The sequence below is a fragment of the Lepidochelys kempii genome, chromosome 7, assembly GCF_965140285.1.
Source record: "Lepidochelys kempii isolate rLepKem1 chromosome 7, rLepKem1.hap1, whole genome shotgun sequence".
NCBI lineage: Eukaryota > Metazoa > Chordata > Testudines > Cheloniidae > Lepidochelys > Lepidochelys kempii.
The window spans coordinates 34,526,952-34,540,894 of NC_136386.1; the positions used below are offsets into that span (position 1 = coordinate 34,526,952).

The window sequence follows — 13,943 nt, forward strand, 5'->3', positions numbered from 1 at the left end:
GGAACCTGGTGCCTTCCAAAAGGAGGACATGCCCAGTCCTGCAAATCTTCATAATTGTCACTATGTCAAAAATGTAGCAAGGGACAGCTCATAAGCCAGAGAAATGGGGACTGCCTGGGGAATCTACCAATACCTTATTAGGGCATGCACTCATGGTGTTTGTGTGCACAATTGTAGTAGATGCCTAATTGCACACACAAGTGGCTCTGTGTGTGATAATTAGGTGGACCCTAGGTGTCCTTGCATTGCAAACAGTACCACACTTGTAAAGGCCTCTTTCAGAAGGGTAATCTGCATGGTACTCTGTGTGTGATTTGGGAGTTGAGAGAATCCTGCTGAGAAGTGAACATATTGTTCCATAGTGTCTATAGGCTTTTAAAAACTGATTCTCAGACCACTAACCCAAATGAGTCAAATAAATCTGCTGTTGCCCAGAGTGCTGCTTCCCAGCTCCACCTCCTGCTGTTGCACCCTCTGTTGCTTCTTGTTCCCTTAAAGGAACAGCACCTCAGAGACTGCTTTGTCCCTTCCTTCCCTCCCCAAACCTGGGAAACAGCAGTGCTCTGCTCTCTTACTCTCATTTACCTTCTTGTGAGGCTACTCTGCTGTCTGTGCCCTCCCTGAATCCTTTCTGAAAACCAGCTCCTGGACTTCAGCTGCAAGCATCCCAAGCAGTTAAAGGAGCGGAACTGCACAGAGTAAGGAGAAGCCAGCTTGTGGCCCCCTTGCAGTCGTAGCCTCTGGAAGTGGGGAACAGACAGTGAGGAGGCTGGCAGCTGCTGCGATCCCAGGATATTGGCTAGGATTCCAGTTCCCTGTGCTGTTTTCAGCATTGGCTGCGTTTTTATAACTATTGTTTCAGTGCCGGATTTGCAGTTGCTTTGCAGAACCTCTCATGTATGATTTGTTTGCATCTCTTCATATGCATAATAGGTCAAGGGTGCCACTGTTCTTTGTGTTGGTGCTATCATGTCCAGGTTCCATAGCAATAGACTGATGTGGAAATCACTATAGCATGGCCTTTGGCTGTAGTCTGCTACCATACCACACTTGTTACATCTGATCTCACTTTGTTTAACTTTGAACCCACTTGATCGCTGTATGTGTGGGGTCAAATGTTTGACCCAAGCACTGCGAAATGTGTTTTCCTCTTAAGAGAGTTGGGGGGGGGGGAGGGGGAGAAGCATGACAAAGAAATACAAAGAGACTGTGCAAAAAGACTCAGAGGGGTAAAGAAAAGATGCTCATGAAAAAATAAATACAGTGCACAGCAGGCACTCATGCCATCCACATTTTAGGGGGACTCTTCTACAGAGCAGAGGGTTTCTTTTAGCTAGAAAAACACTTTTTTTAAAGAATGACATGGCTCTTGAGAAAAATAAGGTGTTAAAAGGGAAAGCAGTTAATGAACCCATATTAATTTTGCAAAACTTTTTGAAATCTACATGGGTTTCCCATCCCTACAGTCAAGTTCTTTAGCCAAAATGAGGTTACAGGGGGTAAGTCAGTGCAGCTGAATTGCTGGCAGCACTGGAGGGAACCGTTTTTAACTAACCTTCTATAGTGTAGACGAGGTTTTAGGGAGTGGTGGTGTCTACATGTCTTGAATGGAAGGCTTTGTTCATATGGAATAGTACCTTCCCCCATGAATAATACCGTTGATGTCAATAGGATTATTTGTGGAGTAAGGCACTATTCAGTGAGAGGAAGGGGCTCCGAAAGTAGCCCAGAGTTTGGATAAAGGTTGTCTGAATCATTGCAGCAAGGCACTCTGGGACTTTAGGGCCAGATTCTGCCCTCTTACTCATTAGTGGAACTACTCTTGGATGAATGTGGCAGAGTCTGAGCCTTAGTAAATATAAATATGCACACCTTGTGCAGAAACCATACCCTACGTAGGATGACTACATGTCCCAATATTCAGGGCTTTGTCTTATATAGGCGCCTATTACCTCCCCACCCCTTGCTGATTTTTCACACTTGCTGTCTGGTCCCCCTAACTCTAGGTGAATCAGTTGAACTGATTAGCCCCTTTGTGAGGCAACATGACTGAAAGGTCATCAGATACCCTGTTTATCTAGGGTCAGTGTGAGAGTGAAGCCTGATCCTGTTTGCTGTACATTATTCTTATTTTCCTATTTGATTCTCCTTAAATAACTTTTGTTGCCATAAGAGCAACAGGTCCCTCCATACACTCAAGCCCTCAAGCCTTAGCCTCATTATTAGTAGCTTTTCATACCTCTTCATAAAGCAAGGTAAGTAGCTTCCCCTGTTCTGGGCTGCTTAACGTAGCTAAATATAGACTTTTCAAAGCACCACTTTAGAGCCTAATCCATACCTTTACTAAGCTTGACAAGTTGAAAGCAGTGGCATAAGCAGCTGATGCAGCTTCTTGGAGATATGAATCCTACAATTTTGTTTTACTTATGCTCATTTATGAGGTTTGTTTAAATTCTCTGATGGCTAATCTGGCATTTTTCTGCCTGCCCAAATAAATTTGTTAGTCTCCAAAGTGCCACAGGGACTCCTCGTTTTTTTTTGTAAAATCCTTGACCCTAATGATCTGGATTGTTGTGATAATTTTCCTGTCCTTAATTTTTTTCTGTAGGTTTCCAAGTGAACAATTTAGAGAGATAGTTTCTTTTGTATTTGTTGAAGTATTAGAGCAATGCCAACAGCTACAGCCATATCTATATTTTTACACAGGAGTCAAAAAATTTTTATCGCCATACCGACCAGATAATGCTAGCAATACAACTCAGCGACTGGACCTTCAAACAAATGGGTTGATGTGGTAGAACTTGTTTTGCACGGATCCACTTCTCCTCTCCCTTACACTATTATAACTTTTAGCATTCACATTATTTAGGGTTCTTTCAGGAGAAAAGCATGTTTTGTATTATTTTGGTTGCAGGGCTTAGATGAACATATACAGTTCAACTCCGAATGAGCCTGGGGTACTGTCCACATAGCGAGTCACATTTTGTTAGTGCAAATGTTGAAAAACAGTCAAGAAGATTTCTGGCAGAAATTGAAACAGTGTTTTTTGAGATGGTAGTCAATAACCATACTAGAGGAAACAATGCTATAGACCACCTCCTGGTGTGGATGTTTTTAATGTGGTGGTCACAGGGTTTGTAATCATGTTAGATATAGATGCGAGTTGTGTTAAACTGGGTTTCAAAAATGGTTTCAGGCACACTTTTGCAAAGACTAGTGTGGTCAGGGCTTTAGTGCATTTCAGGAGTCAAATATTTCTCCATCCATGTTTTAGTAAAACTCTTCACCTTCCCCAGATATTACAAGGAGATGGCCCATGCTGGTACTGCTGTAGTTGAGTGACTCGGGAGAGCATAATTTTATTGGCAGAAGTGGCGCTGTGACAAACCCCTATTGCCTGTCTCTGTGAAAGTGAAGTTCACTCATTTTTATAGTGGGGGAATGCACTCAGCTTTACCAATAGTCAGTTAAAGATTGTGGATCAGATTCTGACCCACAATATGTCCCCTTTGCACGCTGGAGCTCTACAGCTGAGGAGTTTCCTGGATCTAGCCCATCCTCCTTCCTCTGGCATAGGGGACATACCCGCAGAAGGGTTACAGTTAGGGCACTCTGGCAATCCCTGGCTAGTGTAACAGCCCTTTGAAGCTGTTGTAACTAGTGTACGTTAGAGCAATCCTGAGACTGTCTAATTTATGTTGGGGACTGAACTAGTCCCTGGCAGCCCAGGGGATCAAGGCAAAGATGGTATAGATCTACCTTTTTCTCTCCCCCAGCCTTGGGTCCTGAGCGCAGCTTCTATGGAAGAAGGAATGGGGGGCTGTATCCTTAGGATTCCAGCCTGATTCATGGAGGACTGAAGTTCTCTTTTCTGTGCTTCAGATTTGCCTTACATAGTCTGGGCTGTTTTAGGCAGAACAAGCATGAAAAAAATCCTGTTTGCCTTTGCTCCTTGTGGAGTTTGATCATTTGTCTGGCTGCTCTCCACTTTGACTGTACAACAACTTCTTATCTCGGGTACTTCATTCCTTTGTAATGTACTTTTGTTTTCCTCCTAGTGCTCTGGTTTGCCATTGAATTGCATTCACACAGCGTGCCCGCAGGCTGCACTGTATTGTTACATATGTTGTGACATCCAAAATAATCTCAGTGGGTGTTCCGAGCAGCTGCCACAATACAACCTATTTTGGCAGCCAAAAGTGCAGTGAGCTTTGTGTGTCACCCTTTCCTTCTCTTCTTCATGACATTGTAACAGAGATGGAATCTACTTATGTTGTGCATGTTGTATATTATTGTGTCCCTATCACTTGCCAGCAGTGCCATACTGTCTAACAACTGTCCGTAGGTATTTTGCAAAAGGGTTTGTGTTTTGTTTATTGCCTTTGGGGTGGATTGAATTTCCAGAACTGTGTGTAGATGGGAATATTATTTTGTCCCAGCCAGCTAAAGTGGTCTTTGTGAATGGAGCAAAGAAATTTTAGTCAGAGTCTCTACCACTCTGTAAGGGAGGCCCATATTGAACTGGCACACAAGTGTCTGGGAGACACCTCTTTCAGCACTCACCCAGTCGTGTAGGCTGCAGTGGCATTTGACCTGACATTATGCAAACAAAAGGGGTTCATCACATTTTTCCTTGATATACCCTTAATGATTAACATGGCTGCATATTAATTGCAAAGTAAAATTTTTGATCACTTTGTGTATTTGCACCTTTAGAGCCAGACTGAGGATGGTCTATTTTTTTTTTAATATTCCAGTTGTGTTGGCGTAGAAGAAGAGGAGGCACCAGATATTGATATCTATCATTGTCCGAACTGTGAGAAAACCCATGGAAAGTCTACTTGTAAGTATACATGCTTGATTCCTGTGCCATCTCAAGTTTAAGCAATGGCTAGTTTCTCAATTTTTGGTTATAAAAAGATATATTTTAATTTAAGTGTGTTTCTTACTGTTATATATGGCAGTCCTGCTACAGTGGGATTCAAAACACAGTAAGGGTAACAAAGATGGGGCACTTGGACTGGGACTAGGGAGATGTGAATTCATTTCCTTGCTTAGCCTAGCCCAGTCATTGTATGTAATCTAGGGCAAATCATTCCATCTACCCTGTGCTCAGTCCCACATCTGTAAAATGAAGATAACACTTCCCTACCTCACCGAGGTGTTGAGGATAAAATCCATTAACGAGGCACTTAGGTACAGGCTGTAATAGTTCCTGGATAGGTAGATAGATCTGATGCAGTCACTTATAGTAATTATACTATGGCTTTTGTCGTCTTGATAACAAGAATAAAAAACATTGTATTATGTCTGGCATGCACATGTGGGTTAAATGGCAATTTGGGTTAAAATTTTAGGGTACATTGGGGGAGCTGGTTCTTTCTCAGGCAAAACTCCCACCTGTATGAAAAGATTGCTGATGTGAGTGCGGGTTTTACCTAATAAAGAACTGCAGGGTGTTTTTGCTTTGATCAAATGAATTAAAGAATTCTGTTTACTATACAAGAATATCCTTTCCCCAATCATTGTGAAAAACTAAATGCTTAATTTAAAAGCATTTTATTATAAATATGCTACCAATTGGCAGAGATTGTCGCTGTTATGAAACAAACTACAATTAAGACCACGAAGAGGAAAAATATTACCCTAATTTTCCTCTAGGTGGGTTTGAAAGCATCACCCTGCCTATTTTTCAAATTTGTAGTGACATACATACATCAGGAATAGGTCAAACAAATAACTACAAGTCATCCTCAGAGTGAATCATTTAGCAATAAAATGGCTTGTCTGGAAAAGAAGTGGTATGACTGAAGATTCGCAGAGTCAATCATTGCCTCAATGTGGAAGATAAAGCATGATTTTTCTAGATTCCGAGTGAAATTCTTGGGTTATGTTAAAATCTATTTGATGCTTTTCTTGCTTCCATTTGGCTGTAAATTATGAATGACGGAAGACACCTAGTCTTCAATGTGGAAAAAAAATCAGACAGAAGAAGCATAAGTTTGTAGTCAGGAATTAAATTTTAATTACATAAGAAAACATGGGTGTGTAATCTTAGAATTCAACCACTGGCTGCTTCAGTAAGAAGATATACAAGAGTAATATACCAATTATGACAAGTAGAGCTGAAATAACAGCTAACTTCTAATTCTTGGCTTTCCATTCCTTAACAAAATCTGCCTTTGGCAAAATGTCTCCCACAGTCAGTATTGCACAATATGGTAGATATAAAGGTGCTGTATCAAAAACACTGCGACTGCAACAGTCTTGTAAACATATGTGGTTGCAGCTGTGGCAGAAGTAGAGTGTCATAATACAACAACAACGCAATGAGGGTGTTTTTCACTGTTTTATCTAAGATACCGTATCATGATATCACAAAATCAGTCATTAGAGTGGAATAGTGTAAAGACCTGCAACGTTAGTACTGAAATCTTAGTTTATTGCTGGAATATCACAAACTGATTTGCTTGATCTGTATGTTTATAGTTTCTCAAAATGAACAGCAATTTTCAAGACCATTTAAAAAAAAACCCAATTATGTAGGTTCTTATAGCCATAAAATAAAAGGGGTATAAGTCACGCTGCAAAAATGAAATGTCAGCGTGTGATCCTTCCACCGTTTCATGTGGTGTGTGTAACTGCAACAGACTGGAAAAATTAGGGACCAGTCTTGAAGTGGAAGCAGGAACAGGCCCTATGTTAAGTTATTCTGTCATACAGTTGTGTGCAGCGTGTTCCCGGACTTGTATGAGATTATGAATTTCATTTGTGGTTAACTGTTACAATCAATGTTCCCTCTAATTTTTGACAGGCCGTGTGTGCAAAAAAATTCTTCTCTGCAAATTGTTATGCTTCTGTGCAAATTTTTGTGCGCACGGTGTTTTGCCATGTGCGCGGGGTTTAGCATCTGTGTGCGTGCGCACAGCTTAGAGGGAACAGTGGTTACAATATATGTGTAAACTAGCTGGGTTATTTTGCAGTATCAATTTTGTATTAAATGAGTAGGTGTTTTTCCAGATATGATATTTCACTGCCAAGAATTAATTATTGCAAGGCTCGCAAAGAGAAGCACATATTCACTAATTGTCTCTGTTATGTAACTTGCATGGATTTTAAATATATTTATACTTCTGGTGAATGCGTTCCATGATGTATGCTCTCCAGATGTCAAATTTAAAAATCATTTTCCTTTTCTTACATTATCCTCTTTAGCAATGTCACTTGGTGACTACTATTTCCGAAAATTGCTTGTGACATTTAAAGTCATTTTGATTTAATGAAATTTGGCGATACTTCTGTTTGGAGAAAAAAAATATACATGTTCACAAATACATTTCTGATGTTATTTAAATTTAAGTGCTCTATTTAGATAAACTTAGTTCATTTTCATAACACCGGGGAAAACATTTGGCCTGATTTCCTTCACACCCGTGAAAATCAGGAGAAATTCCACTGAAATCAATGAAGTTACAGTGATATAAATAAAAGGGGAATCAGGCTCAAATGTTTGAAATAGTGTCAATTAAAAGATAACAAAACGAGCTTATAGATTTCCTTTGGTTCTAAATACATTTATGTACGTTTAAGTATACATCTGAATTCATGTGGTATATTCAGCTTGAGACAGAAGTTGGAGAATATAGTTATTAGAGCTGGTTGAAAAATCTGATATCTTCATGACAATTTTTTTCACAAAGTTTTCTCAAAAAAAAAAAAAAAAAAAAAAAGCTTTTGCCAGCCAACTTTTAGTGTTATGGAAATTTTTAGTAAATTCAAAATTTTGATGGACAAGTTTTGCAAAAATATTTCTGCATTCTTTGCTAAAACCCCCCACAACTCTGCATTTTTTTTTTTGGCCAGCTCTGGGAGTTGTTCATCATTTTAAATTATATATTACATGTCTGCTGTAGTTGTTCCCAGAGGCCCAAATCAAATACTCCTCACTGTGGTACGCATTCTACAAACATATAGTAAAGAAATTGGCTGATACTGGTTGTGTAATCCCTGATAGAATGCTGTACTACATGATGCAGCCTCTAAGAGGGAGATTTCAAATGGGAATTAGGAATCTATAGATTTTTCAATAGGAAAAATGCCCTTTGTGAAAATATCGCCCTAAATTGCAATGTTATTTGAGTGTGCTGATTGAAAAGAGTTGCAACGAGTATTTATTATAATCTACAGCTTCTTGACTTTGTCTAGATATGTAGGCAATTTTGAGGAAAAATAAAAGAAGGGGTATGATAGAATCCTTTTAATGACCCGCCTGGTTAGCTGGGCCAGTTGATATGGAACAGAACCAGGATGTGGGGAGATGGGTGGGGGTCATGGGAAGGGAAAGTGGGAGGGAGGGAGTGGTGTACATATTGAGGTTGATTCCTATGTTACTGGGAGTATTGAACTAATACACTAAGCCTGAGGGCCATTAAGATAAAGAACTAGCAGCTTTAATGACTATATCCAGCTAGGCTGGAAAGCAGCATGGAACTAATAAAACCAGCGTGTGTTGTAAAAACGTGGGAAGGATTCTTTGGTAGATGTCTCTACTTCCAAAGTCCTGGCCACCCTACAGAGGTGACTTTTCCAGGTCTCAGGATGTTATAGTTTGGGCCTCCCAGCTCCTTTGGTAGTCAAAGAGTAAGTGTGGGGGGAAGGGGAGGGCTGTGGAAGGGCACATGTCCAGTCATGGTGATAGAAGCAGGTGGCTTTCTTCCACAAAACTAGTTTGAACATAAGAAAAGTTTGGGTTTGCTTTGAGGTTTTGTGGAGTCTCAGGTTTCATATTTTATCCTAACCAGCTTGCCCACCTTTAGGTACAATATGAACCCAGGGTACAAAAAGAAAGTGAAAACTCTGAGGGCAGAAAGGTTAAAATAAGGGGAGACTGCATTTCTGATGTCAGTAATTTCCTACCGCAATAAACACCCCATGTCAGTCTAAAAGCAGGAGCAGCTGAGAGATTTAATGCTGATAATTGGTAAAAACTGGAATGGTTCTTCTTGGCCAGTGTTAAGTGACTGTTGAAAAGAAAAGTCAGAAGCAAGTTGATATGTGACTTGATTTGACTGTGCATATTTCAGCTGATCCCATTTCCCTGATCAGCTTGCCTAAATGTCTGTGATTCATTAAGAGCATGAGCCAGGGGCATTCTGCTCTGCCCCATCAACATAGTATGAGTCTGGCTTGCATTTTGAAGCATGGTAATGAAAGGCGATCCAAAAACTGGATTGGATGTGAACTTGTGTCTTTTTATACTAAACATGGATACTAGATTTTCTTGCCAGAATGAGGTATTTTGTATTTAGGGCCTGATCCAAAGCCACTTGAATTCAATAACAAGACTTCCACTGACTTTGGCTCAGGCCCTTGGAAAGGTGTGGCAAAGAAAGAGCATGTTCATAATGATCTATGCTACAAATTGAGAGAGCAGAAGAGAAGATTTTCTGGGAGGTTTACAATAAAGATTAAGTGTGTAGTCTGGCAAGTACAAAATGTTATCCGGAGCCTGCATTTGCTTAATGCTTGTGATAGCCGTAGAGCTCAGCAATTATCCGTCTGGTTTTCCTTATGTTACAAACGAACATGGTTCAGTATGTAATAGATCTTCAGGCTACAGTGTAATTGTCTAATGGTGGATCAGAACACAATGTTAAAATTAACAGTGCTGCATAGTGGGCTTCTCTTTTCTTGGCTTGCATAGAAAGTACTACTAAGAACTTTCTCTCACAGAATGTCTTAATAAAGACCCCCTACTTAGCATATGGTGCTGTCCAATTCACTCTCTTTCAGTGAAAAAGAAAAGAAATTGGCATAAACACGATACCGGGCAGTCAACAGAGGTCAAACCCGTACAGAATGGGAGTCAAGTCTTCATAAAGGAACTTCGAAGTCGAACTTTTCCGAGGTAGGTTATTCAGCTATGTAGGTAAAAGTGCGATTACTGTGATGCACGTGGCCAATTATAATTTGTGCTCAAGTGGAGGAGGAACTGTGGTGAATGTTGTTTGCTTAGTTTATATACAGCATAGGGAGAGGAGTGAATGAAAGAGAATTCCCCATGTGAACGTTTGCCATGTAAAGACCTAGTTTTAAGCTAATTTCACAGACTTTAAGTCTTTAGTGATTGTCATTACGTGTAATGGCTCGAAGTCTCCTCTCAGTTACATTGGTGCAGCACTATTAAAACAGGTGCTTTCCCCAGTTAGCTGGGTCCTGTTCCCTACTAACACCTGTAAAACGGGCGCTGAAGGGGTCCTGGGAAGAAGTAGCATCTAGAAGGAATCCTGTTACTATATCTTTAAGGACTGGAGCCTTGCAGAGAGAGGGGTGGAGGCTCCACTCTCACCCAGCCAATCAAGAATGAGCTGGGAGAAGGGCCAGCATAAATGCTGCCTCCTTCATAGCAGGGCAGACGCCTGTGGATATGGCAGGGAGTAAGAAGGCTCCTCCAGGGTCCTGAGTTATCAGGGAGAAAACAGCTGCGGAGGAAGTTCTGCCTGCTGAACTCTCCTTGCCTGAGGGTGGAAGGGCTGACTGGGAAGAGGGCCAGGTGGAAGAGCAGCTGCCTAAGGCTCTACAGTTGGCCTAAAGTACAACTCCAGCTCCAAGGAGGAATTGCTAGGAGGCTCCTGTCTTAAGGAGAGGGACACAGGGTTTGTCCAAAGTACAGCCCAGCTCTGGGACGAGGGCTGGGACCTCATGAACAGGGGAGGTAATTGAACGAGACTCTTGCATGGACCCAGAGAGGGCATGGACTTGAGCAGCTAAATAAGTTAGTTGCTCTCTGTAGAAGGAATGAATAAATCAAACCCCACAAAGAGTGGTTGAACTAATCTGGTGTGAACTAATCGCTGAGTGCAACGAGCCTTCAGGGCCATGACAGGCTGCAAGCATGCATGCTGGAGCGTCACGCCCTACGACATTGCCACACAGTAATACTTAGGTGAGAAACCTGATGAATTACGTTCCGTGCTCAAGCATAGTGCAGACTTTTCTGAAGTTCATCTCAGCTTGATCAGAAAAGTAGCCACATCCTTAGTTGCTACAGTAACAAAAACTTGTTTGGGGTATTGATAGTGGGCATTTTACACATTTATTTTGTAACTCTGTACCTCTGTTCATCAGAATGGTTATTTTTTCTGGTTCTTACAAGTGGATCTAAGTAACAATTGAGACTATTTCACAATCATGTTTGGAGGCAGGTAGAGTGTACTCGGTAAATACAAAAGTTCTATAATTTATGGAGAAGATTGCCTTAATTTAAAATATCTGCCCCCAAATCATTACTCTATGGGGAAACAGCTGCAAATTTATTTGCTAAAGCTTCTCTTTTGTGAACATTGTGTATAGGTGTATTTTTCACTTAACTTAATGCTTAACAATTTTACTTGTATGATTTTAGACCTTTGAACTCTTTGGTTTTCAGCTTAGCCGTTTTTGGACTGGCCACTTAAAACTATGTTTACCAAATCTTGCAGCTATATTAATAGATTTTAAGGCCAGAAACGACCATTATGATAATCTAGTCTGACCTCCTGCTTAACACAGGCCACAGAATTTAACAAAAGTGGTTCTTGCAATTACTAGGTGAAACACAATAGAATATTCAATAGATTTAAAATATCAAGTGGCCACATTTAAACTGCTTAGCTGGAGCAAATTGACAAATTCCTTCTCAAACTTTTTTTTTTGGGGGGGGTGGGGGGATTTTTGCTGGATCTCTTCAACTGCCAGTCACTCCAGTGGGAGGTGAAGACACTTGACACCTTAAAAGGAGGTGATCAACAGCTTGAGGGATCTGGCACTGATTTATTCAAATCAAGAGTCTGACTTTCACCTGGTCCATGTTCATGTGTATTCACGTGTGTGCTCCCAAATCAGAGAGGTTCGCATGCAGTTGTAGGTCTTGCATTTGCATCTTTCTTGGCTTTGAGTCATTCTGCAGCTTCTGTAAATTTGGCCCTCAGTTTGTTTTCACCATTTTCTGCTCAAGATGGATTGTGCACAAAAGAGAATCCCCAGTGCTGAAGCAGAGGTTCCAAGGAGGAGTTTGCAAACAGTTCATCACAGGATTTATCCCTCAGCCATTTACAGTTGTGATGTTAGTAAAACAAAAAACTTTTGGGCCCTTTGCTATTTTAAGACTGACTTAATAATGAAAATAGTTGGTGCAGTTGAAACCTGCAGACGTTCACAGACCAAAACCCACACTAACTGTCCAGATCTCTCAAACCCACAAAGGGGCTTTTTTTTAATTTTTAAGTTGAAACCTCTTGCCTGTGTCATAGCACAAAGCTGAGGTGAAATTGTGTTACTGAAACGCACCGAAAGCCATAAACCTTGTGGTCAAGGAATCCAAGGACCGACTGAGATCAGAGGAAATAGGGAGGGGAGAGCCAAAAAAGAAAGTGGGACAAAAATGGAACTCTGCCTTGTGACAATGTGCTCATTTCATTTCCTGTGTTCCAGGCCTAAAGAAAGTTAACTTTGTCAGCTTGATTTTACACTTCTATTTTGTGTCTTTACCGATTTCTTCGCCTCCCCCACAAACAACAAATCAGTATCTGCCAAGGGCCTTAAATTCAATACATTAAACAAAACCACTAAAACACTTAAAAAAATTACATTTAAAATCAGCCTGCTGGTCCCAAAGTACACATCAAAATATCACGTCAGGCAGTGAGGTTGGCTATCCGGGCGGAGCCGCTCTAGAATTTGGAGATCAGTTTGGAGGCAGGGCTGGTAGCAGGGAGAGATAAATGATGCATTTGAGATGCTTGGACCCATATTTTGGCACTCAGTGAGGTATTCAGGGGAAAGGGGGGTAAGAGATTATTCCACCAGGGCTCAGTAATACATATTGTGACTGGCTTATCATGGCTGACTGGGATTCAGCTCCTACATTATTAATACCAAAGTAGCATTAAAACGAAAACATGTAAATCCCACAATTTTCAGGTGCCTCAACCTAGTTGATAAGGTCTCTGTTTCTGAATAACAGCTGCCAACTGCTCTGGTGGATTCAGAGCTCCTTTCATTGAGCTCCTTCCTATCTGTGAGCTTCTGTGGACTCTTACGGGACCAAATTCATTGGTGACTTAGACATGCGAGTTACGTGTGGGGTGTTCCTGGGCTGTGATGCAAGCATAAGGGTTTAAGTGATAAACCAATGTAATGTGAACCAGCTGGGCATTCACTGGCTGAATAACCTGAATGTAATTTCTATGCTGAGTGGCAGAGAATGTATAGCAGAAAAGTGACAGGAGAATTTAAAAGAAGAAGAATATAAAGCATCCAACCCATACTTTATCTGGCAGTTTCCTGTTAGTTACTGTTCCTGCTACATCTCTCCCATTTGCACCTCCTTAACATGTGTAGATTACCTTAATTTTGCATTCCCAAACTGGTGCAAGTTGCACAACTTATGTCTCTTATACTCCTTTTATGTCCCATTTACACTCACAGTGTAACTTGCATCACCAATGAATTTGTCAGAGGACCTTTTATGGGATCTGCACCTGTTTACACCAGTGACAGGTGAATTTGGCTCATTCCATTTAACACTCTGCTGTAATTTAATGGCTCCACCCTTTGCTTCTTGTTCCTAGTTAAATAGCTCCTCTTCAAGTTCACAGATTGCATAGAGTTTAGGTGGAGCTCATCTTTAGCTAAGTATCTTTTACCTCAAGAGGTATCCTTGTTCCTTAAAGCATAAAACCCTCCATGAGCTAATACCACCTCTTCTGCATCTTGAGGCACCAGATATCCATCTAGGACTAAGAGCACTTAATTTCTCAGAAGGCCATCTCTGGGGATCTGCTCCTTGACTTACTAGATTCATAGACTTTAAGGTCAGAACGGACCATTATGATTGTCTAGTCTGACCTCCTGCACAACTACTTTGGTCCTTAGATCAGATTCTCAAGGCTCACTCTTTGCAC

General features: G+C 40.9%; 1 protein-coding gene across 7 annotated transcripts in view; it reads left to right on the forward strand.

Moving 5' to 3' along the window:
- Window positions 1–13,943, forward strand: part of PHF2 (PHD finger protein 2) — a 145,207-nt gene that overhangs the window by 71,062 nt on the left and 60,202 nt on the right. For 6 of the 7 annotated variants that reach the window (XM_073352167.2, XM_073352168.2, XM_073352165.2 and 3 more), the window contains 2 exons: window positions 4,758–4,843; window positions 9,793–9,907. In XM_073352167.2, coding sequence (XP_073208268.1) covers window positions 4,758–4,843; window positions 9,793–9,907 — 201 coding nt within the window. Of the gene's footprint in view, window positions 1–4,264; window positions 4,342–4,757; window positions 4,844–9,792; window positions 9,908–13,943 lie in introns of those variants that run through there. The other variant, XM_073352169.1, reaches the window with a different exon arrangement.